This window comes from Notothenia rossii, assembly GCF_949606895.1.
Source record: "Notothenia rossii genome assembly, chromosome: 3".
Taxonomy (NCBI): Eukaryota; Metazoa; Chordata; class Actinopteri; order Perciformes; family Nototheniidae; genus Notothenia; species Notothenia rossii.
Genome location: NC_136901.1, coordinates 76,222,326 through 76,245,887, shown reverse-complemented (window position 1 = coordinate 76,245,887; position 23,562 = coordinate 76,222,326). Strand labels below are relative to the sequence as shown.

The 23,562-nt window shown below is 43.7% G+C and overlaps 1 protein-coding gene across 1 annotated transcript in view; it reads left to right on the top strand.

Annotated features, from left to right (window-relative positions):
* diaph1 (diaphanous related formin 1) overlaps positions 1 to 23,562 on the top strand; it is a 94,807-nt gene that overhangs the window by 29,995 nt on the left and 41,250 nt on the right. The window contains 5 exon segments of the mRNA XM_079672319.1: positions 425 to 540; positions 3,161 to 3,225; positions 5,098 to 5,277; positions 7,395 to 7,955; positions 9,794 to 9,908. Coding sequence (XP_079528445.1) covers positions 425 to 540; positions 3,161 to 3,225; positions 5,098 to 5,277; positions 7,395 to 7,955; positions 9,794 to 9,908 — 1,037 coding nt within the window.

The window sequence follows — 23,562 nt, the reverse complement described above, 5'->3', positions numbered from 1 at the left end:
CAAGAACACAGTTGCACATAATCAATCATTGTGACAAGAAACTCAAACTGTCATGGTCACACAGACAGCCAATCTCAGCAGCAGACAGAGACAAAGTGACGAAGCATGTGTGTTCACACAAATGAACCTACTTTCATCTCTTCAGTCCCATGCCCCGCTCAACATTATGTTCTTATTCATGCCGGCTTCACTGGTATAGAACAAATATTTATTATAAAACATTTGCTATAAATGTCATTGTGGTCGAAACATGTGAAGTATGGTGTGGAAAGTGACACATTCCTTTTCCCCCCAGCATCACATACTAACTGTTGTCCATTGTTTTTCCATCCTTCTCACCATCTTCCCATTTTCTCTCCCCACTTCTTTCTCTCCGTCTTCTAATCCATCTCTCTGTAAATCTGTCACTCTCTCCATCCTACAGGCCTCAGTACTACAAGTTGATAGACGAGTGTATTGCTCAGGTTGTGCTTCACAGAAATGGAGCGGACCCGGACTTCAAGTGCCGTAGCATCGGCTTCAACATCGAAGGCTTGATAGGTGAGTTTCATGGACCAGAAAACACATGATATTACGTTTCCTTTTCACACCATGACACTTTCTGGCTCATCAACAAACACCCTGAAACAGGTAGACCCATATTCCTTTTCACAGTCATTAAACTTCAACACTGGCTCAGTGCTGTGCGAGTTGAACCTTCAACCATGTTTCACTTCTGGCCAGCCCCACCCACAAACCCTGACATTATTATACCTGGCCTATGTGATTTAACCTTGGTCATAATACAGTGTATAATTCCATGGTTGTCAATTGTAGAGTACAACCACAGGGTGGAGCCAGAGCGGAAGAGTGTACCTTTGAGCTGAATTGTGCTACAGGTTTTACAGTCACTGGTTGGTGGTAAAATATGATCTTTAGCTATAAAGTACTATGTAGTAGGTGGGATTCATCTGATATCTCCAACGTTTGATCCCTGACACACAATTGGTTTTATTTAAACTCTCAGGCGCTTGTGGTGAATGTATTAATAATACTAGAAAAGGTATGAATTCAGCAAAGCCCAGGTACATGTGCCTTTGAATAGGTTCACAAGTCTTTTAATTGGGCATCAAAGGTGTGATTATTCCCCCTTTTCAAACGGGCCATTTAAAGATCCTGTCCTGATGTCCTTTCAACTCGAGTAAAAAGGACCCTTTTAGAGATTTCTCCTTGATAATAAAATAGGCTAGGCTTAAGCAGTTTGAGTGAATCAAATCAAGTTGAGTATTTCCAAAGGCACTGCCTTTTCAGCTTGCTATGCCTTTGCTGCAGCTCAGCAAGAAGACACTTTTGGAGAAAACTGTTTCAGGGGAAACAGAAAAAAGGGAATTCTAGGAAGACTTAGGAGGGTTCTCACTTGATTTGATTAACACAGACTGCTGGAGCCTCATATTGGCTTCAGATAAATATGTTTTTGCACAGAACGCTGACTGTAGTTTTCCCTCTATCGCTTCCATTGCATGCACATTTGGAAACGATCTTTAATGGCTAGTAGTGGTTACAGCAAGTTATTTAAAGTCATTTGATGCACATGTATGCACACAATTATAGTTTTAAGACAGATAAAAAAAAATGGTAAACCTTGTGAACCTATCATAAGTGGCTGTGAGCGAGACACAGAATGCCTACCAGCTACTGGAATAACATAACAGACTTTTCCTCGGTCATCAAGAAAGCATTATGATGGCCCCTGATCCATGTCATTTCCTGGCTCTTCTTTTTTTACACACACATGAAATGCTGAATTTTGCTGTGGTGCATATGCATTTAAGTTCATGTGGAATTGTAGACTTGAGTGACAGCACTGGAAACACCTGCTGACTATAGTAAACCAAACCAGAGCATAATGGAGTTGCAGGCCATGTCTCAAGAGTTCAATACTCCTTTATGGCGGGTCTCCGTTGCTCACCGCAGGAGGCTCTAATTGCACTGCTTCTAAATGGGTCCTGACATACACACAAACTGGCTGGCCTCCTTTAATGCTGCCAGAGTTATTATCGGTGGAAAGCAGCCCAATTCTGCCCTGCATGCATTATTTAGTGTTTTTCTTTGAACTCTGAAATTCAGCACAGTTTTCTCCCCATATTCTGGCTCCCTTAGTGCTCTCTATTCCAAGTTTGTCCCATTTAGCCTTGCCACCATGACAGAAGTAACAGCCCCCCTTCTTCCATTACGCATCCAATAACCATGTAAACTCATACAAATGCACGCTCTGAAATTGTGTGTGGGTTGGCATATTATTGTGAAGTCCTTTCATCTGGCAAAATCTTCTCTCTCACAAAATAGATTTCCTATTTTTGCTCTGCCTAGCCTATCTAGATATAAGGCAGCTTCCACTTCTTTTTCCACCAGCCATATTTTCAGACTCAAACTTTATCTCTTCACGATCTTTATATTTCACTTTCTATAAGTTATTCCATTACTTCATTTACTATTTAGCTTTTTCCAGCTCTTCTATCTCTGCTATCTATCTGTTTGATCCCTCTCCTGGGATCATGATTAGCTGTCTTTCATCCGGTGACTTTGTGGCATCCATCTTCATGTTAATTAGTTATGTTACGGCATCGCCCTGCACTTATTCTACAAAGGAACCCTATTGGCAGCATGTGTCCTTCTCACCTGGTCCTATACCAAGAACAACCTCTGATAGTGGATTAATTTAACACTGTTATATAGTATTTTTTATTATTATATTAAATTATTATTATTATTATTATAAAATGGTGTCAGATGTATTTCGTGTGCTCCCACCTCTTTTGCACAGACACACAGCCAGACAAAGGTGTATGTATTGGATGTTTAAAAGGTAATGATGTGTAGAAGCAGAATGCAACAGATGGCACCCTGTTGTAATGAGATGCCTCCACAATCTTCTCACAGATCTTGACTTTGAGTGGTGTGATAAGGGAGAAACAGGAAGACCGATAGGAGGCTTTCTCTGTGTGTATGCATCTGTTTGTGAATGTGTATCTGGGCACACCGCATGTGCCAGACTGAAGGCTGCGATGTCTTCACTTCCAGACGTGTGCAGGTGCATTGTCTGAAATCCTTATCTTACCCACCACCTTTTTTTTTCTCTTTCTCTTTTCCATTATTCTGTCCTCTCTCTGTTTGTCCGCAGACAACATGGTGGACCAAACCAAGGTAGAAACAAGCGAGGCCAAGGCATCTGAGCTGGAAAAGAAGGTGAAACAAACTCAAAATGATTCACGTTAAATAACCAGACACGCTCACACAAGCAACAGCAAGTCACACACACACACACACATTTCCACGTCATCCCAGAAGCACACAACCTGTCACGATCAAAAAAGATTCATACATTGTTAAAGCCAACGTCTCCCGCTCACACACATTGAGATTGTAATGAAATTCTATGCGACCAGTGTTTGTCTGACATGAGGTGACAAATAACGAAAAAGGGAGGGATAGAGGGTGACTAAGAAAATAATAATTCATGTGTCCGACAGACAAATACTCTATAGGCTAGCCACGCGCGTGCACACACACACACACACACACACACACACACACACACACACACACACACACACACACACACACACACACACACACACACACACACACACACACACACACACACACACACACACACACACACACACACACACACACACACACACACACACACACACACACACACGGGGGTAAATGCCTTGATTGCGACGCGCTGCTGGCCTGATGTTCCTGTTCCAGTGACAGGATAATTGCAAAGAGAGAGCTGCAACTAGCCTTCATTCAGGCATGCATAAAGACACACACTCACATTGGATCATATCCATTTATCCACGCACATCCACACAAGCACACATTACATGAACACACTTGGATTCATTGACACACACACACGCACGCACGAACGCACACACACACACACACACACCATAGTGCTAGGGGTAATTGCAGGCATTCTCTTTGGCAGGAATTAGGGATGAGGCTGTCAGGACGCTGACAGCTAGAGTAACGGATCTGCTGTCGGAAATGAAATGAAACGGCCATGTGTGTCTGTGTGTTCATGTTGTTATCTGTTTGCATACTCTTATCCTGTTTGTCAAGTGGCCTAGAAGAAAACACTTGACAATTTATGAAAGTGGGGACGTTAAACTAGGGTACAAAATGTTATTTTTTCCCTTTTAAAAAAATGCATATGCTTAAAATGAAAGAGAGACGTGAACTAATACAAGTGCACTAGAGCATCCTAACTCAATAATTGACACTAATTACCAGTACAATTTATATAATGAAACTGAAGGCACTAGACTGTAAGAAATGGCTTCCACTGGTCTTTGAGCTAGAAAAAGTGCTGCAGCTTCAAGAGGGAGACTAAAAGCTTTTGCATGCTTTGCTCCCATATCTCAGTCGAGAGCCGTGGTGTTTTGGTAACTTTGGGCTTGATATCGATGCTTTGCATTTTATGTTGAGCTTTTACTGCTCTTCAGTCATCCTTTAAATTCAATTGTATAGAAAAGGAACTTTCATTTGAAGACCTCTAGCTCTAACCTAATCCTGTAATAGAACCCCTCCCAAAACACCCATTATTTGCCTTTATTTTATACCAAGAATGCTGTCAAATATTTAATATATTCCTTTGGTAATTCATTTCTAATACTATTCAGTATTGAATTTGAATTCAATCATTCAATTAAAATAATATTTTTAGGGTAAATGTACCAGTTACATGAGACTGTTGGCACAAAAGTCCTTTATATTTGCTGACTAGAGTCTGTGCCATATATCCCGGGGAAGTTTAGTCTGACAGGTGGATATGAACAAGTTGCACGTGTTTAACTGAATATTCATAAAACATACACATCACCAACACTATTTTCTCAACAATAGCACCGTATCTGTGCAGTCCTGTTGCCAATTGGATCGTTTGTTAGTGCCTGAGAGAATATTTTTTGCCAGCCTCAAGAGAATTCTTCTTGGAATTGAGCACTGCACAACAATGGAAAAGCCAACAAAGAGTCTACTTTGCACTTCAAGAATACTGCAACTAAGCCTGTCCCTCTCTATGACTTTCCACACGTGTATTAGCTGGATGCAGAGCTGACATCACGCCACGAGTTGCAGGTGGAGCTGACGAAACTGGAGGGCGACTATGAGCAGAAGCTGCAGGACTTGAGCCAAGAGAAGGAACAGCTGGCCAATTCGAAGCTGGACCGAGAAATGGAGAACCAGGGACTGCAACTACAGCTAGGCACTCTGCAACAGCAGGTACACAAACACATACTTACCTTTCTTTGAATTCAAATAACTCCAAGTATAAAAACAGAATTGTTTGCATTTTAAGAGAATTATTTGCTGAGTGGATTCATCTTACAATACACACCTACATCTATTGAAAAGGTGAGCTGAATCTGACACTTCATACAGACAAGGTGACCAGCTCCAACAGACTTCATACAGTACTTCCATCATTGTTTGATGCCGTAGACAATACAAAAAGAACCAGAACATTAGTACACGTCCATATAGATTGAGTCAGATCATTGAATCAGTGAGTTTAATGGAACCACACACCCACACAAAACAGAAACTTCTGCTCGAGCTGCAAGAAGTGAAATATTTTGAGCCTTCGATGAATACAATATTGCAGAAGTCTAAGCACCAAAAAGTTGTCCAACATCTATGCACACCCACACAAACACAGAAGCCCCCTGGCCTTAAATGAGTTTGCCAACTGCCAGCATGGCATGAAAATAGGAAACAAACTAAAAGGATATCGTGAGAATAAGCCAAATCCTTTAGAGATTAAGAAACTCAATAAAAAAAAAGTGGAAAGTGGGGGAATTGGAGTATAAAGAGTGACTAAAGGGAGAAGAAAGAAGAAGAAAGGAAAATGATGGAGATGGCACAAACTGAATGTTTTAAGGCCAAGATAGTGTGTGTGTGTGTGTGTGTGTGTGTGTGTGTGTGTGTGTGTGTGTGTGTGTGTGTGTGTGTGTGTGTGTGTGTGTGTGTGTGTGTGTGTGTGTGTGTGTGTGTGTGTGTGTGTGTGTGTGTGTGTGTGTGTGTGTGTGTGTGTGTGTGTGTGTGTGTGTGTGTGTGTGTGTGTGTGTGTGTGTGTGTGTGTGTGTGTGTGTGTGTGTGTACTCATCCAGTAGGGAGGCAAAGATGAGGATTGTTTAGCTGTCAGTGTCCTGCTGCCACACCAGCTGGACTCTGCCTCACAGTGACACCCGAACTCACAAACACACCAAGTGACCCAGAACAGTCTGCCTCTGTGCATGTGTGCTCATGACCACGTGAAGATGTTCCGCTGTTTGTGTGTGTGTGTGTGTCAGTCAGCGAGAGAACTACACAGCTTCCAAAATGAGCTTCATCCAAAGTGGCTGATGCCAGCAGAGTCATCGTCTCACCACACAAAAGCCCTAACACACATATGCACACACAGTTGTCCGATGCATCAAAAGCATCACCAGCCAGGCATCAGACAAGCTTCTCATACTAAGATGGCTCACTTCCTCTGTGTTTGAGGCGCTGCCCATCCAAGATTTCTTCACATGTAGAGATCTCTCACTGTCCCTCTGTGTGAAGCTGTGCCCAACTCTTCATCTACTGCCTCACTAAGAAAGCTTGCCTCCAAGGCCCTTTATGTCTGTCGCTGTCTTCTTTTCAAAGTCTGAGGAAACGACACAAACAATTTGTTACGCTTCAGACAGACACGCTTTCACAGGCACACTGTTCACACTCAACACACCTTCTGTAAGTCGAACACACCCAGTGAATCAACTTCTCTGTACTACGCTCTGAGTTGTGTAAAGTATACTCCATCTCAAAGCGCCGACCTTGCAGAGGCCAATATTAGCTGGCTGATTTTAATGACTTGGACAGTTTCTCTCAAGAGTTGTGCCTCACTGATGTAAATACTGTGATTAGTCATTCAGTGTGGAAATAAAAAAAATAATTTCACGCTCGCTTTAAATTAATTTGAGTTTGTCCTCTTAAAAACTTTTTTCGTTTGATTTCCTCTTTGGACTTAATTCCCCCTGTTGTGTTTTTCTCTTTGTGACTTGTCCTCCATCCTCTCCCCATCTCTCCCAAAACTCAATCCTTCCCATGCTTTAATCCCTCTCTACATCACTCTTTCTTTCTCTCAAATCTAATCACTCTGTCGGCATGGACATTCTTTTGAAATGGTGGAGATTGCCAAAGCTATACACAATAATGACAATTCAAGGAATGAACAATATACAGTCAAGTTGTACGTATACATACATACATACATGCATACTGATAACCGTCAGTTTGTGGTGTGGAGAGTTACAGTAGTATATCGAGTCATATTATGATTCAAATGTATGATAGCATCCTTCATTACTCTCCTGCAGATTGAAAAGCTGTCTAAAGATCTGGAAGAGGCGAAGACGAGAGTTGTCACAGTTACTGTTCCCGTGCCAACACCAGGTTTGCCGCCTCCACCTCCCGCCCCTCCTCTCCCAGGCCAGAATGCAGGTATGCCCCATCCACCTCCACCTCCACCCCCACCCCTACCTGGCCAGACAGGCATGCCTGGTCCCCCTCCCCCTCCTCCTTTACCGGGTCAAGCGTGTATTGGCATACCAAGACCCCCACCCCTCCCCGGCATGCAAGGACCTCCACCCCCCCCACCCCTCCCTGGCATGCCAGGACCTCCACCCCCCCCACCCCTCCCGGGCATGGGAGGACCACCACCCCCTCCACCCTTACCTGGGATGGGACCTCCACCACCACCACCTCCGCCAGGGTTTCCTGGTGCCCCCCCTCCACCGCCAGGCCCAGGCATGCCTCCCCCTCCACCGTTTGGCATGGGGGGCTGGGGGGCCCCCGCACCACCCTCACTGCCTTTTGGACTGGAGCCTAAGAAGGAGTACAAGCCTGAGGTCCAACTGAAGAGAGCCAACTGGAGCAAGGTCAGTCCTTAGTTAGATGGTTCAATATATTATTCAGTTATTTATCTGGTAGAGTAAAAATAGTAGATATTTCACATGAACATGAGACTTTGCAGCCATATGGCATCGGCCCCTAACCATTGGGCTCCCAAGGCGCTCCTGTCACTTTTAATTGGACGTGATGAACTGACAAAGTGTTCTGATTTGGATAAAAGCACAGCAGTTCTACCGGCTTTTGACCTGTTCATCAGGAACATGCTGACATGCATATGTGCTGCTATGGTTACCAAAACATATGCCTTATCAGGTTATATACATGGCCTGACCTGACTAGGATTAACTGAACCAGACAGGTGAGGTTTGTCATCATTTATGAGTTCAGTTAGTATTTAATGTCCTCAGAGACCTGTCTTTATTGTGAACCTTTTTCAGCATAGGTTTGGCCACATGGTTAATATCAGTATTAAAGCTCCATGCGTCTTTCTGCAACACATTTCTTTTTAATTAGGCACATGAAATCCCCAGAAATGTCAAATCTTGCACACAGGTTTTTTTGTTTGGTATTATTGTTTCACAACAATTAAAATAACTTGCGCTTGCTTGTTTTTGTGGTATTCTGTTTCGATGAGGCAGTCGTCTGCTAATACAGCCTAGTGTTTTTCAGCTCCTAATGAGAAGGTATGCCTTTAATTTAAAGTTAAGTGAATCTTACTGTATTTAGTTTAAAATATATTTAGAAATAGCTCCGGGTGAGAGGGAGCTTCTACAGTGAGATGTTGACCTAAAGTGACTCACATGCATACGTGTATCTCATGACGATGTGCTTCATGTTGTTCTCCACCCTCTCATCTGTGATGGTTAAAACATCAAAACGGCCCTCTGTCTTTCTGTAGCCTAGAGCTACTGTTTAATGGCTTCAGCAGACTTCATCAGCATTTAACTTCTCTCTCTCTCTTCTCTCTCTCTTGCTCTCTCGGGCTGCTGAGAGTGTTTGACGAGGATGTCACAGAAATTGCTTTTTAATAAGCCTTCTTCTTTTAACTGCGCCACTGAAAGATAATTAAATTGCTGCTAGAAAGGACAGTATTCTTTTGTAATTTAAATTAACTTTTTTTTCTGGCTTGGTCTCATCCTCCTTTTTGCGTACCCTCCTGCTTTTCTTTCTTGCTCCTTCAGCTCATCCCCATATCACATTTCCTTCTCTGTGTCTTCTCTGTCCAACGCCCCCATCCCTCAGGCTTTGTCCATAATGAAGGGACTGATATCTGTACATTTACTACCAGTTCTCTCTTTCTCTCGCTCTCTCCGTTTCACTTTCTCTCTTTCTCGTTCCCTTTAATGAGAACACTCAGAAAGTAAAGGAAAAACATACAAAGTTAATTGTGACTTTAGACCAGAATAGGGAGAGGGAGGCAGAGGGAGAGGGAGAGCAATATCAAGACAAAGGGAGGGTTGTAGAGAACGCAGCTGGGTAGGGGCGAAGCAGGAACGAATATATTTCCTTTTATTTCTGTGTGTGAAGCTGTGGAGCCTAAGATGCTTTGTGGTAGAGACAATCTGAAGATTAGAGGAAATAACTACCTGTGTCCTCCTCTTTGTGCCATGCTTCCTTCCTTCCACCTCCTCTTCTCTCTCTATCACACCCTGCCTCTTCCTTTGACAGCCCGGCTGTTTCTTTTGTTCTGCCGACTCCTTTATCTGCTCATCTCATTGTTTGCCAGGTGCACAGATGACCATTTTGGGGAAATTGAGTCAATTTGATGATATGGCTATCTAACAGATACAATACACCTCTGTCTCCCCCTTTCTTTCTTTCTCTCTCTCTCTCTCTGTCTATTCTGCCATTTCTCTCTCTTTAGATCGGGTCTGAGGACCTCTCTGAGAAGAGTTTCTGGATCAAGGCAAAAGAGAATGCATTTGAAAGCAACGAGCTCTTTGCCAAACTCACCTTGGCCTTCTCCTCACAGACAAAGCGTGAGTGTGTGGCTTCGGCTTGTGTGTGTTTTATTATTTAATTTAATGAGCAATGTCTCACTCTCTTTCTCATCCCCCTCTCTCTCCCCAATACTATGTCTATTTCAATCCTCTTCCATCAGCCACTAAAGGTAAGCATATCACACACACACACTTCCATTTAGTTATTTTTTCACACATCCTCTCCAGACTTTCTCACCCTTCACTTACTCTGCTTGGAGGACACACTGTGTGCATTTACATTATTCAACAACACAGTGTCAAAACAGAATCTCACAAAAGTTCATGAATAAACCACCCACACCTGTGTATGTGTTCATCTTCTCAACGTGGCCGTGACTTGTTGTGCAGAGGCAGAGCGCCCTGTGTGATAAATTGGGACTTGGGGACAGAGGAAGAGATTGACAAAGAGAGGAGGGTAGAGGGAGGGATAAGGAGAAGGTCACTGATGTCCTTTGACTAGCCACCTGCTGTCCTGGCACAAAGCGCTGACACACCGGCGAACGCTCACACGCGCACACCTGTCCACTCCTATCACCTTGTCCCAGTGTCACTAAGCCTTCTGCTCCAACTCCTCCATATTCATATCATAAGCAGGAAATCACAGACAGACCGTGTGTGTGTGGATTTATATATAATTCTGTCTGACCTTCAGATTTACTCACAGTACACACACACACACACACACACACACACACACACACACACACACACACACACACACACACACACACACACACACACACACACACACACACACACACACACACACACACACACACACACACACACACACACACACTGTTGCCCATGTCATATACATAAACAGAAGTGCACATGCACACGTTGCTAATGCTAGCTTTTGATGTCAGTTAAATGTCAGTGTTGGCAGCTGTTCCATCTGCATTCACCTGGATGGCAAGTCCTAACGTCCGCCTGTCACTCCTTGATTCGACCCCTCCACCCCCTCTGCCCTTGCACCCATGCCTCCACTTTCTATTGGCTGAGACAGCCGCCTGTTCCGGTTGATGCCTAATAACCTTTTCTGAGAGCTGACTATAAAGACACCGTGGCCTTTTCATAGCCCCGCACCTGTCTGTATCTCTGCCTGTGTGTGTGTGTGTGTGTGTGTGTGTGTGTGTGTGTGTGTGTGTGTGTGTGTGTGTGTGTGTGTGTGTGTGTGTGTGTGTGTGTGTGTGTGTGTGTGTGTGTGTGTGTGTGTGTGTGTGTGTGTGTGTGTGTGTGTGTGTGTGTGTGTGTGTGTGTGTGTGTGTGTGTGTGTGTGTGTGTGTGTGTGTGTGTGTGTGTGTGTGTGTGTGTGTGTGTGTGTGTGTGTGTGTGTGTGTGAGAAAGAAAGAAAGAAAGAGACCAGGTCCAGTGCGTTTATTTCTCTGTATGTGTTGTCATTTCCCGTGTGTTTCTTGAATCTGTCGGGTAGTTAAGAATAACATATTCTTCATAACAGAATTAGGATTGTATTGAACTGTTGTGTAAGCATCTTGTGGTTTGTTCAGAGCATGTGTGGTTTACTCCACACTGTGTCAAGGTTGTGCGTTTGCGGTTGCACATTTATACACGCTCAATAAGCAACCAGCTCTGGTCATGCAGATTGACCCTTCACCCCTTGTCCTTCCTTCTCTTGGTTAAACACACCGCTCAAGGCGTAATACATCCCTTCTGACCTCCCTATCCTTCTCCTTATCCCTCCCTTTCTGCAAGCCCGGCTTCACTCTTCCTCATCCTCCTCTTGCGCCTCCCATTCTTCGTTAAACTGTAAACAGACAGACAACACATCGAGCAACCGCTGACCCTTGCTGACCTTTCTTCCTGCTCTCCATCAGCTGCCCAGCAGCACAGCTGGAGCTACGCACGCATGCACACAAGCACACAAGCACACACACACACACACACACACACACACACACACACACACACACACACACACACACACACACACACACACACACACACACACACACACCACACAGACGTGCAGGGGGTGTTGTGCTCAGGGCAGGGTCAGGGGTGTTGACCTCTGACGCTTGGTGGAAGAGCATAGCGCTGATGGGGATGGGAGACACGCCCTCTGTCTGCACACGGCTCTCATGGACACATTCCCACACTTTGACACACACAATCGCACATAAGCACACTTATACTTTGCTCTCTATCCACTGTATGTAGTTATTTCCGTTTCAGTTTGTAAATCTCCAGCTACGTATCTGTTCTCTCATTGAAAACAGGGTCATGTTCAGCAGTGATGGTCAGGCCAGTGATTCTTCATCCTCCTGTTTCCCACCAGCTGTTGAGCATGTAGGAATTTACCTGAACAAATCCTGGTACAATCTTGACAATCCCTAATTGTTTGTCTCCTGTTGATGATATATTACTTTTGATATATTAAGATGGATTTTGACCTCACAAGAGCAGATTCTTTGAAATCCTACTGTCCCATAGGAATGTCTAAAGCTAACATTCTGTTTCTGCATTGTTTTTATGAATATGCAGTGTCACATTAACTGAATATTTTCAATCACTGACAGAATCTTTTCTAACAATGAAGGAACAATTTTAAGATCTTAGTTTTTACAGATTAGAACACTGAGCACGATCTACTTTACTTTAAGTAATTATTGGTTGTTCTTTTTTTAATGTAGTAATACATCTGCTCTAATTGAGCTGCATCTAACTTTAAAACCCTCACCGGCTTTCTTTTGCCTGATCAGATTGTGTTCCAGCCGTGATACTAAGCCCAGGCAAGAATATAACATGTCCACACAGGAACACTTCACCTTACTTGATTTATTCCAGTCAAGCCCTCTTTGCCTGAAGTCTTTTCACCTTTAACGTCTAAAACTACTTAACTTGCCAAACAACCATTGCACCCAAGGCCACCGTTAGCAGTACGGTAGATACTGCTCAACATCTTATTTACCAGGGTGAAAATACAAAATGAAGCTGACAACATGAAAAGGAGAAGTGGGAATGATTTAGTCCTTCTAATTGAGTTAGTTTTGGATTACTGAGGATGCAAACTTGTCAAGGTTGCCAGGAAGTGCACCACCTCTAGGAGCAGTTTGGGAATATTCATTCTGACTTCTCACTGTCGTTGATCACAAAGATACAGTTTGGTATTCAAAGGAATTCATAAGAACATACCTAGCAAAATCTCCAACAATAATTGTAGTAGAGAAACCTATTTTACTGCTATCTTTAAGTATAGTATGGAAAAGACTGCCATGCTGTCCCCCATTGTTGTGCTTTGCGTGTGTAAGAGCTTTATCATTGGAGACCTGATATGACTATTTGCAATTGTAAAGAGCCAAATTGTTTACATGAGAAGTATGTTTGGCTGAAGTATGTTTGGCTGAAAAATGTGTGGCGGAAAAATGGTTTGCGTAATGTGTTCGGTTTCAGACGGGAGGCTTATCCCCACTTTCTCCCTTAAGCTACTGATTCTCAATCCCTCGCTTTGAAGCGCCTGTGTCTGTTTTCTACTCTTTAGTATTTGTTTCCTTCTCTCTAATGGTAATAACAGCTAAAACCAATCCAAACACGGGTCGTTCATACGTGGTTATCCATTTTTTGAAAAGTGCAGGACAGTGACAAGCCTTGAATTCATACACTGTTCATCTAAAATGAGTATAGATACCCTGAACCGCTCTCACTTTTTCAGACTGTGTTTGATAGCAGATGCCTTTTGAAGTCGGCACCTCGGATAGCCCAATTAGCAAAAGAATGAGAGAGAGGAGGAGGAGGAGGTGGAGGTGGGTGAAAGAAAGAAAGAAGAGAGAGCAGAGGGAAAAGCTGGGCTAGGGGGAACGCTGGTGATTAATTTGATTCGGGAGAGAAAAGGGCCAGGAGCATATATGATTATTAATCCTCATAATGTGAGGATCATTTTCATATCCCAATTCTCCAGCCTCTACACCCTTGCTGTGTTTCTGTGGTCTGTTGGAGTACGACGACCTCATTTCCTTTTCTTGTAGAGACCCCCCCCCCATTCCAAGAAGTCACTTTGTGATGCCATTCACTGTAAATCTCTGCTGTAAACACCTACACAACCAACAGCACCTACCTGTATCACATTTGCTTCAAACACAGATGTGTGGATGTGTTGGAGAGAGTGGGTGGGTAAGCTCAACCACATTTACAAACCAATTATAATAAGCCTTTTGATCTCCCTGTGTTCTGAAGAAATCAATTTCCTTCTCTGTAGGTGTGCGTGTAATTGTGATGGTTAGTTTCATCTTATGTCTGTTCCATGCACTTTCTCCTTAATGAGCCACCAATCAGAAAGAAAGTGCCGTGTGTGTGTTCGTGCTGCTAGGGGCCTCTCACATGTTGTAGACCAATCAGTTAAAGGCATGAGATGTTTAATACATTAGCAATAAAAGACAAAAAGGCATGGAGCGTTATGCTGCAGGGTTGTTGATTAGGTTATTACAGCATCTGCTAAAAAGAGTTCACAACATTTTGTGACTTGTTTTTCTTGCAGTACACTTGCTCAAGGTCATTGTCAGCCAAAGACAAATGTCCAAGGTAATGAAATAACACATGACTCTTGGCACTGTTTTAATTTTTACATTGCAGCAAAAATGATTGCAGTGCTGGTCCAAACATGTCAGCTGAGTGATACATGGACACTGTGGATTTACCCCTGGGTCGTTCATAAAGCACAGTTCATAGACAATACATCATGCACAGAAAGGATGCAGTTTAATGTCTCTTCTGATTCTGTACCTGATGGAAGGGCAGTCGCTGCTCCACATTCGACAGGTCTGATAAATGACTGGTGACTTGTAGAAAATGATGACCACAGGTGAGAGAGGGGAATACCCTGCTGTTTACTTCCATGGCCTCCGTTCTTCCCTCCGTCTCCTCCTCCTCTTCCGTCCCACTTTGCTAATCCCCACACAACCTACTTCTAAAAGATGTTTGTTTTTCCACACTTGGATCCCCCCTAGGTCACAGCCAAGAAATATTTGTGAGATGTGTGTTTGTGCATACATTTGTGTGTGTGCACGATTGTGTATAATTAGGGAGAGTTTTAGATAACAGTTTATGGGATGTGTAGACCCAGAGCAGCAGTCTCCTGAGACTGTTTTAAATATGTACTAATACAGCACTTAGAGGACTGAATGAGGAACGGGCTCACTTTATTAGGCCATAAGAGTGTTTGTGCGCACTTGTGCGATTGTGCTAAATTAGTATTGGCTTTGAAAATCTGGTGTTTATAATTTGTTTGAAGTAGTCTGTTAGTGTTTGTATATATTACTGTGTGTATGTTTGTACTTGTGTATCCCACAGTAGCAGGCACTGTTAATAAATCATGCAATGTTCAGGCTGGGACTGCAGGAGGAGAAGCAGGTTGATGCAGGGGTCACTAATGCTGTAGACGGAGCTTGGTAAACATCACACTATTCTTTCCTATTCTATTCTTTCTTATTCGTTCCATTTCTAGATGCAGCCATTTCTCCACTTATATCAGTAATCCCTGTTTTCGCTCCCTCCACAACAAATGACCACTTGATTGGATAACTATGGGTCTGTGCACGGTGGTGTCTGTGGGAGACATTAATCGAAGCAGCACCTACAGCCCACGTATAGGCAAGCTTTAAAATATGCAGGTACAATCTGTAAATACGAGATTTGATGTTCATGGGTTGTGTTTGTCTGCATGTTGATGTGCACCAGTGCTTAAGTTGAAATCCTAACTATACCTCTTAAGCCCTCAACAGTAGCGGTGCATTAGGTTGGCTCTGCTCGCTCTAAGCCTCGGTGTGTATTCACAGTGCAGCAATAGCAAGCGTTCCCTCATTCACCATCTCTTTATGGTTTGGAAACAGCCGCAAAACGCCGCTCATTCATCAGGCCTTATCAGGTTCAAACACATCTGTGTGTGCTCACATTGGCACTCACTGCCAAATGCAACAGCTCACTCACATACACAAGCAGAAGCATACACATGTAAGCGCGCGCACACACTCATACACGCTTTTGTCCTACTCATTCTCTTCACTCCATCCCTCCCTCGTTATATCTCTCTCCTCTGTTTTACATGCAAATGAGCTAAGTGTACTCATGCTGGAGCATTACCGCTGTGTGTGCCTAATCTCCTTGCTGCCTTTTCTCTTTCCTGAAGATTATCCTGTTTTTAAACGGAATAGGCTTTCTTCACTTCACTCGGCTCCTCTCCCAAACAGCCAGCCAGTCGGTCAGACAGACATCCAGCGTTCAAATGTCTCATCCCGACACCATTACCATTTCAATGTTTCCAGTGATATGACAGCTGTGCAGGGACTGAGAGAACGTGTGTGTGTGTGTGTGTGTGTGTGTGTGTGTGTGTGTGTGTGTGTGTGTGTGTGTGTGTGTGTGTGTGTGTGTGTGTGTGTGTGTGTGTGTGTGTGTGTGTGTGTGTGTGTGTGTGTGTGTGTGTGTGTGTGTGTGTGTGTGTGTGTGTGTGTGTGTGTGTGTGTGTGTGTGTGTGTGTGTGTGTGTGTGTGTGTGTGTGTGTGTGTGTGTGTGTGTGTGTGTGTGTGTCTCTCTAATTGGGGGATTGGCTGATAGACTCAAAAGCTTGGAACAGATGCAAAGTATCCCCAGTGCTCGTGATGCTGTCTCTTTTCACCCTGGCCAAGAGGGAAACAACATGAACAGAGATGTTAGGATGTGGTAATGGAGGGATATGTGTATGCACACCTACACTCATTCCACCTACTCTTCCTTCCTGGTATGCTCTTTGTAACTGCAGCTCTTTTTCCTCCCCCTCCTGGATTTCCTATACATGTATAATTATTGTGTGTGTGTAGAGTTTGTGTGTCCTTGCCTCGGTCTCTGGGATGCCAAGTGTTTGTGAAGGTAGAGGTGTTTTTAATGTTCATGTTGATGGGTTAAGGAGAAGGCAGGGAAGTCGTACTGAGGCTGTTTCTCTGATTAGAAAGCATTGAATCATGAGAACGGGGAGAGATAAAGAGAGGAGAAGAGAGTCAGAGAGCGGTGCAGCTAAAAGTGCAGATTGACTGTGGATGGCGTCGCTTCCCCGCCTCACCCCTCTGTTTAGTTTTTGCAATATTAGCTATCTATCCCTGAGGGCAGTTACACACACACACACACACACACACACACACACACACACACACACACACACACACACACACACACACATACACACATACACACACACACACACATGAACACACACACAGGAGACTTAGCCTACTTTGATGTCACTGATAGCATAAATAAAAAAATGGAGTGGTAAAGAGCAACAACTTCAAAGATGGAGTTGACAAGATAGGAGCATTAACCCCCTTCCTCCTTCTCCTCTTCCTCTTCCCCGTCCTGATTTGCTCATCTCTCTTCTCTTATCTCTGCTTGATAAAGGGGTTCTTATGAAAAGAGACAGTGAACAAGGGATGGAACCTGAAAAAATGACGGAAGACTGTTGGGGGCTGAAGATAAAGCAGCTGTAAAATGAGAAAAGGCGAGATAGATGGCAGCAACAGAGCCATTTGAAAATGTCCTTTAAAGTGGAAAGCCCCCTATCTCAGTCGGGTTCTTTAACAGTAGCCTTAAGCTGCTACTACCAGTGCAGTGTTAGCTAGCTTGTGAGTTATTAGGGTGCCATTAGACTTTCTACCCGATTATGCTGATGGCTCAGACCATGTCTTCAGGGTTTTCACACAGTCACACATATTAAAACGATCAATTCCCCCAAACTCTGCACACACTTGTGCAACATTTCCTAACATACACAGTATCTTGTTTATGTCCAGGTATTTGAGCGTGCCCAGTTTGTGCTTGGCAGAGGTGTGTGTGAGCTCTGTGTCGACACGTGCCCAGCTTTCATTGCCGCTGGTGTAACATGGCCCCCTGTTCCCTAGCTGGAGACTGTAATGTGGATAACCCAGTGGCATTTACACCCAACTCGATGGTATTTACAAGGTTTGGTGAAGCAGGCCATGCTCCACTTTCTGACCTTAATTTGCTGTGTGTGTGTGTGTGTGTGTGTGTGTGTGTGTGTGTGTGTGTGTGTGTGTGTGTGTGTGTGTGTGTGTGTGTGTGTGTGTGTGTGTGTGTGTGTGTGTGTGTGTGTGTGTGTGTGTGTGTGTGTGTGTGTGTGTGTGTGTGTGTGTGTGTGTGTGTGTGTGTGTGTGTGTGTGTGTGTGTGTGTGTGTGTGTGTGTGTGTGTGTGTGTGTGTGTGTGTGTGAACTCAGACTTGTATGCATAGTTGATGAGTACAACAATGCTGTGTGTGTAAAATGCTACTCGGTCAATCACAGTTGGTTTGCTCCTATGTCTCTGTGCTCATGGAGGTGTGTTTGCCTGCCGAAGCCCCGGCTCCATTACTCAGTATCTGCATGTGTCGTGTTCTGTGAGACGTGGGTTCTGCTTCGCCCTGCAGGCACCTTAATTTTTCACCATGCTGTGTGCTACACTACACGGCACTGCATGAAACCGTATGTCTACACCCTCTCCTGCTCTCTCTCTCCTCCCTCTCTCTCTCTATTCATCTACCACCCCCGTCCTCATACTCTCCCACTACAACCACCACCCACTCCTCATCGTCGCACCCACACAGTCGCACACACACACACACACACAAAGCTAATCAAAGCAAGGAGCTCTCTAGATTAGCACTTGAGAAAACTCCCTAAAGACTTTCCTTCATTTTGACCATTTTCAGGTACTCTGTTTCCTCCCGCACCTCCTTCCTCATAGCTTTGAATTTTTAACCTCCCTACTGAATAAGTGATGTGTCCATCCTCGTGGGGAAAGGAAAGTTGGAGGGAGGGCAAGAAATGAAGTAAAGGAGAAGGCGGGGGAGGCAGAAGGGAAAAAGGTTGTCCCTAAACATGCTTTCACATTTATCCCCTTAAAAAGTCCACTCTGTATGCTCAATAATGCATGGCCATCGCTCATTCCCCTCCCCCTCCTCTCGCTCTCCTCTTCCTTCATCTCCTTCATCTTCCTCCCGTTGGTTCCCCAAGTGCTCATCACTCCACCCAGCAGATTAACTGCAGGGGGAAACTGAGACTGGCAAAGCCGGGTGATGGTAGCAGGGCATCAGGGACTAACAGTAAAAGAAATGGAGAGAAAGCAGATGAGTAATTTGTGGTCTTGTGAATGGAGTTACTATTTTATTTTAAGTATTGATCTGAGTGAGTGGGCTTTGAAGTTGGACCATTTCAGAGGAGCTGAACATTGAAGTTAGAAAAAAAACAAAACCGAATTCTGTCCTGGCCTGAACAAAGCCTGTGGTGTGAGCAACACTCCATTGAAAACTTTAATAATTTGTTTGCTTGTTCCTGAGCACTTCACATGGGTTGCATGTATACTTTCTGACTTTAGATTAGTACGTACTGTACTTCAAAGTCTTTTGTCTGCAGAGAGCAGAGGGAACCTTTCAGGACTCGTTGTGCATGCACACGGCAGAAACTCCCGTCTGTTTGGCATGCTACACCAGAGAAAGCTAAAGATCTCTTCAAGAATGCTTTTTAAGTCTCTTGCGAAAAGTTTTTGAAAAACAAAGATGTTTTTTTTGCTTTTAAAGTTTCATGTTGATTTTGACTTTCAAGTTTTAACTTCACACCGTTTTTTAGTTTCTAGCCTCAAAGAATGCAGTGGTTTTAAAACAGGAAGCCCAGCACACCAGCAATGCAATAATAATTCTAATAATAAAATAAACATCAGGTATTGGCAGGCTGTGAAAAGAATATTATAAAAATCATTAAAGTTTGGATTTTTCTATTGGAAGACGCACATTTTTTGAGCAGAATTTAATCAAATAAAAAGCTAAGATTACACAGTGTTATTGGAAGTTACTCTTTAAGGATATTCCGGGCTGTAAAGCAGAGTGCTATGTAGAACTACAAACATGCTGCCTTCCTTTACTTCGAGGCTCTGAAAAATGTGGGTAGCCCTTGATGCAGCACTTCTGCTTTATAGGAGAAAGTTACTGAAAATATTGTTGTGTGTCGACTGGCGAGGTAGCTGGCCAACCCAAGACAGACATCTTTCTGGTAGGTGGGGTGATGATAACAAGTATGCTGCTTGATTGAAGCGAGTTGAAGGAAACAAACATAAAGGCATCTGCATTGTTTGACAGAAAACAAATTAACATAAAGTGGCGGATGAGAGTAGCAGGTTTCAACTTGAATTCTGAAACTCAAGACTGCAATGAGAACCCTGTAGATTTATATTTGTCAATGGAACGTTTCAATAATAAGGCTTTTTGTATTTGGTTTATTGACTATGTTCAATTACTCTGAACTTTGTTCCTAGTACTATTCTGAAAAAAGTGCGAGAGATCACTGTCAAAGATGCAGATGGATGGAGACTAATCTTGGTTCAGTGGACGAGAAGACGGATGGCGTTATTGGGGGGAGAGTGAAGGAGAGAGGCACAGAATGAACGAGGCTCAGAAGAAGGACGAATTGAGACAGGAATGATCTGTGTAAGAGTGAAGAGAGCACTGAGGGAGGAAGGAATGACAGATGATCAAAAGGTGGAGAGACGTGAAGCGACAAGAGTGATCGAGGAGTTGGAGAGTGATGTAAGGTCAAATGAGGAACAAAGCCAAGTTAGGTGAGAGATCGTTTGAGTGAGAGAAAAGGGTTCAGGTTGGTCGTAGTGACCTCATGCTGCAGGAGAGATGACACGGCCGCTCTTTCCAAAAGGGGACTTGACTACCATCTTTTCCTCTCAGTAAACTCTGAGAGAGAGAACAGACGGACCGAGCTCTTTCCCTGCTTTTTCATCTTTGTCTTTTGCTCGGTGCCGCCCTTTACCTATGCTTCTCCTCTCTGAAGACTGGAGCGCGTGGCCGTGGCAGCCAGCATTTGAACGCCTTGCTCTCCTGACAATGTTTGACTCTGCAGGGTCTGTGCGTCCTTCCGTCTGTTCTCCCAATAGGTTATTTAGAGCTTAGTACTTTACTGTACAGAGTTAGCGGTCAGTCAGCACACACACACACACACACACACACACACACACACACACACACACACACACACACACACACACACACACACACATACACACACTACACCACAGGGATTGTCTGCTTAATACTGCATAGCACTTAGGGGCATCAACAAGCTCCTTGGTGTTCCATTGAGGTGTAGAATGCACGAAAGCATGCTAATTCCCCCCAACATTCTCTATCTATCTCTTTGTGACCCCCCCACCATCACTCTACTTCCCCTTCCTACACCACCCCCCCCCCCCCCCCCCCCCCCCAATTGACTTTGCAGTCAGCATGGTTTAATGAGCAGCACATAGAACATACCATTGTACACACTGTCTGACGCAGTGCAATATGTTACACATTATTCATTTATACTGTGGAACAAATGTAGCTATCGTTCTTTCGTGAGACTTTTAGCCCAAATCACCCACTGCAGTCTCTTTTATTCATTTACTTTGTTTACACTTCCTGTTGTTTTGCATTTGATCAATGATCACATTATATATGTTGTTATTGTTGGGTACAAAAAAAATAGCGACTGAATTTACACCTGTCAATAAAGCGTCCTCATGGTTACCTCTGCGAGAAAAGAAGTGCGTATACAGCTGAGGGATTTAACTGTAGTTAGATTTTTGTTATTCTACTAAAAGGCATAGTCCAAAGTTGAATGTGGAGAAAGATCTGAAGTGTGCAGAGAGAGGGTGTGCAGCAAAGTGTCAACATCGTGTGATCATATGACATACAATACTACTTTATTGTTAGTTGACACTGAAATTAAATGTTATAGACGTACCAAACACATTCAGATAAAACCATCAGAATATACAATGTGGATATTTCTATAAGCAGTACGCTGATTTAGATTTAGCAACAGGATAAAGTGATTTAAGAAAGAATTATTCAGATCTTTGGGTTTAAATGGAGGGAATCACTTATTTAAAGGCAGAAGTTAGTATTCCTCATTTATAACATGCGCAGGGCTAAGAACAGTAAGACATTCTTTAAAAAAACAAAAAAACAGGAGTGAGCAGAAAATAAGCTTTTTTGCTATAAAACAGACGTCTCAGCTCGTCTACAAAGTACAATAGAACATAAATGAATTCATTAGCATTGGTGTGTGTCAAGCCCTCTGGTTTGACTTCAGACTGCAGTGTAATGCAGAATACATCAGAGGGGACAGTTTGTGTGGCAGCTTTCAAACCAGGACAAGTGTGTGTGTCGGGGGACTTTTGTCTGATATGTGGGTAAGCACATATCCCCCGTGAGTCCTCACTTAAAATGTGTAAAGTAATGCTACAAGCTCATGCAACTCGCCACAATAATTCATAAGCGTTTCAAGACTAGTAGTCTAGGGACTCCTTGCGCGTTTGTGTATGTGTGGACACGTGACATCGCATGTGTGTGTGTGCAAGTGAATGTGTTAGTGTGTGTTAGTGTCATAGGGGACCACAGACACCGTCAGCTTCATTTCCCAACATCATGTACCCGACAACAAGCCGGCCTTACGAGACCTCAAGCTGAAACACAGTGAAGTGACATCACACACACACACACACACACACACACACACACACACACACACACACACACACACACACACACACACACACACACACACACACACACACACACACACACACACACACACACACACACACACACACACACACACACACAGTCATCAGGGCTAAGGGTGGAATCCTGGGCTTGTCATGCCCTGCGCCGTAATCCAGTTTAGGAGGATTAATTAGGAATTAAGAAGTGTAATGTTATCGGTGCGTGATCCGTTCACATGCGCGCACGCCCGAGCACGTCCACATCTCTCGCTGTTTGAATGTGTATATAGGCCGAGGATCATTCGGAACCAAGAAAGAAAAGTAAAGTATTTCTTTCAGATTTTTCTGAGTTTCTTTTCAGATTTTCTCTCTTTCACTTTCTCTCTATTCTCTCTCCCTTCTGCTCTGACTGACTGACTTATCTTTTTCCCTTCAACTTCCCTCCGATCGTATGCTCTAGGAACATCCATAAAATGAGATTTTCCAGTCTTCTTTTCGCCCCTGTTTTCTGCTTCTACTTTCTGCTTTCTGTGCCACCATTATCCATGTCCCTTAAGGTCCCGTGTATGCTTTCATTCATCCTTCTACACTAGCTTTGTCAAAGAGAATAAAGAGTGTGACAGAGATTTCTATCGCTCTGCTGCTCTTTCAAGAAGGCTACGGCATTCAGGTGTGCCTCTCTGTATGTCCATTTTTTATCTGGCTTCCCATTTTTCATAGTTTGTATTTATTCCTGTCGTAAATGAATAGTGGGACTGGGGAGCTGCGTTTGCTTCCAATAGCTTGATGGAGTCTCCGCCCCTTTGCTGTATGAAGCAGCTCTGCCTTCAGACCAGAGTTGAGTGGCTTACCTTTTGTCCTTGAGTCGATGCTTTCAGTCTTCCTGCTTGTTTGCTCCTACACCCATCTAGCTGCTCTTTTGTGGATGTATGTGATGTTCTATGCCCATACCCTCTCTGTGCTTTATCTTATACAACTATTGTAAAGGTATATTGAAAGATGAGAGGCAATAAAAAAGCGGGAGAAGGAAGATGAGGAGATAGGAGACAGGAAAATACAAAGAGTGATGACGTTGTTTATGTCTGCTTGTTCCACGGACTGTAATTCTGTGTGCCAGCCGGATTC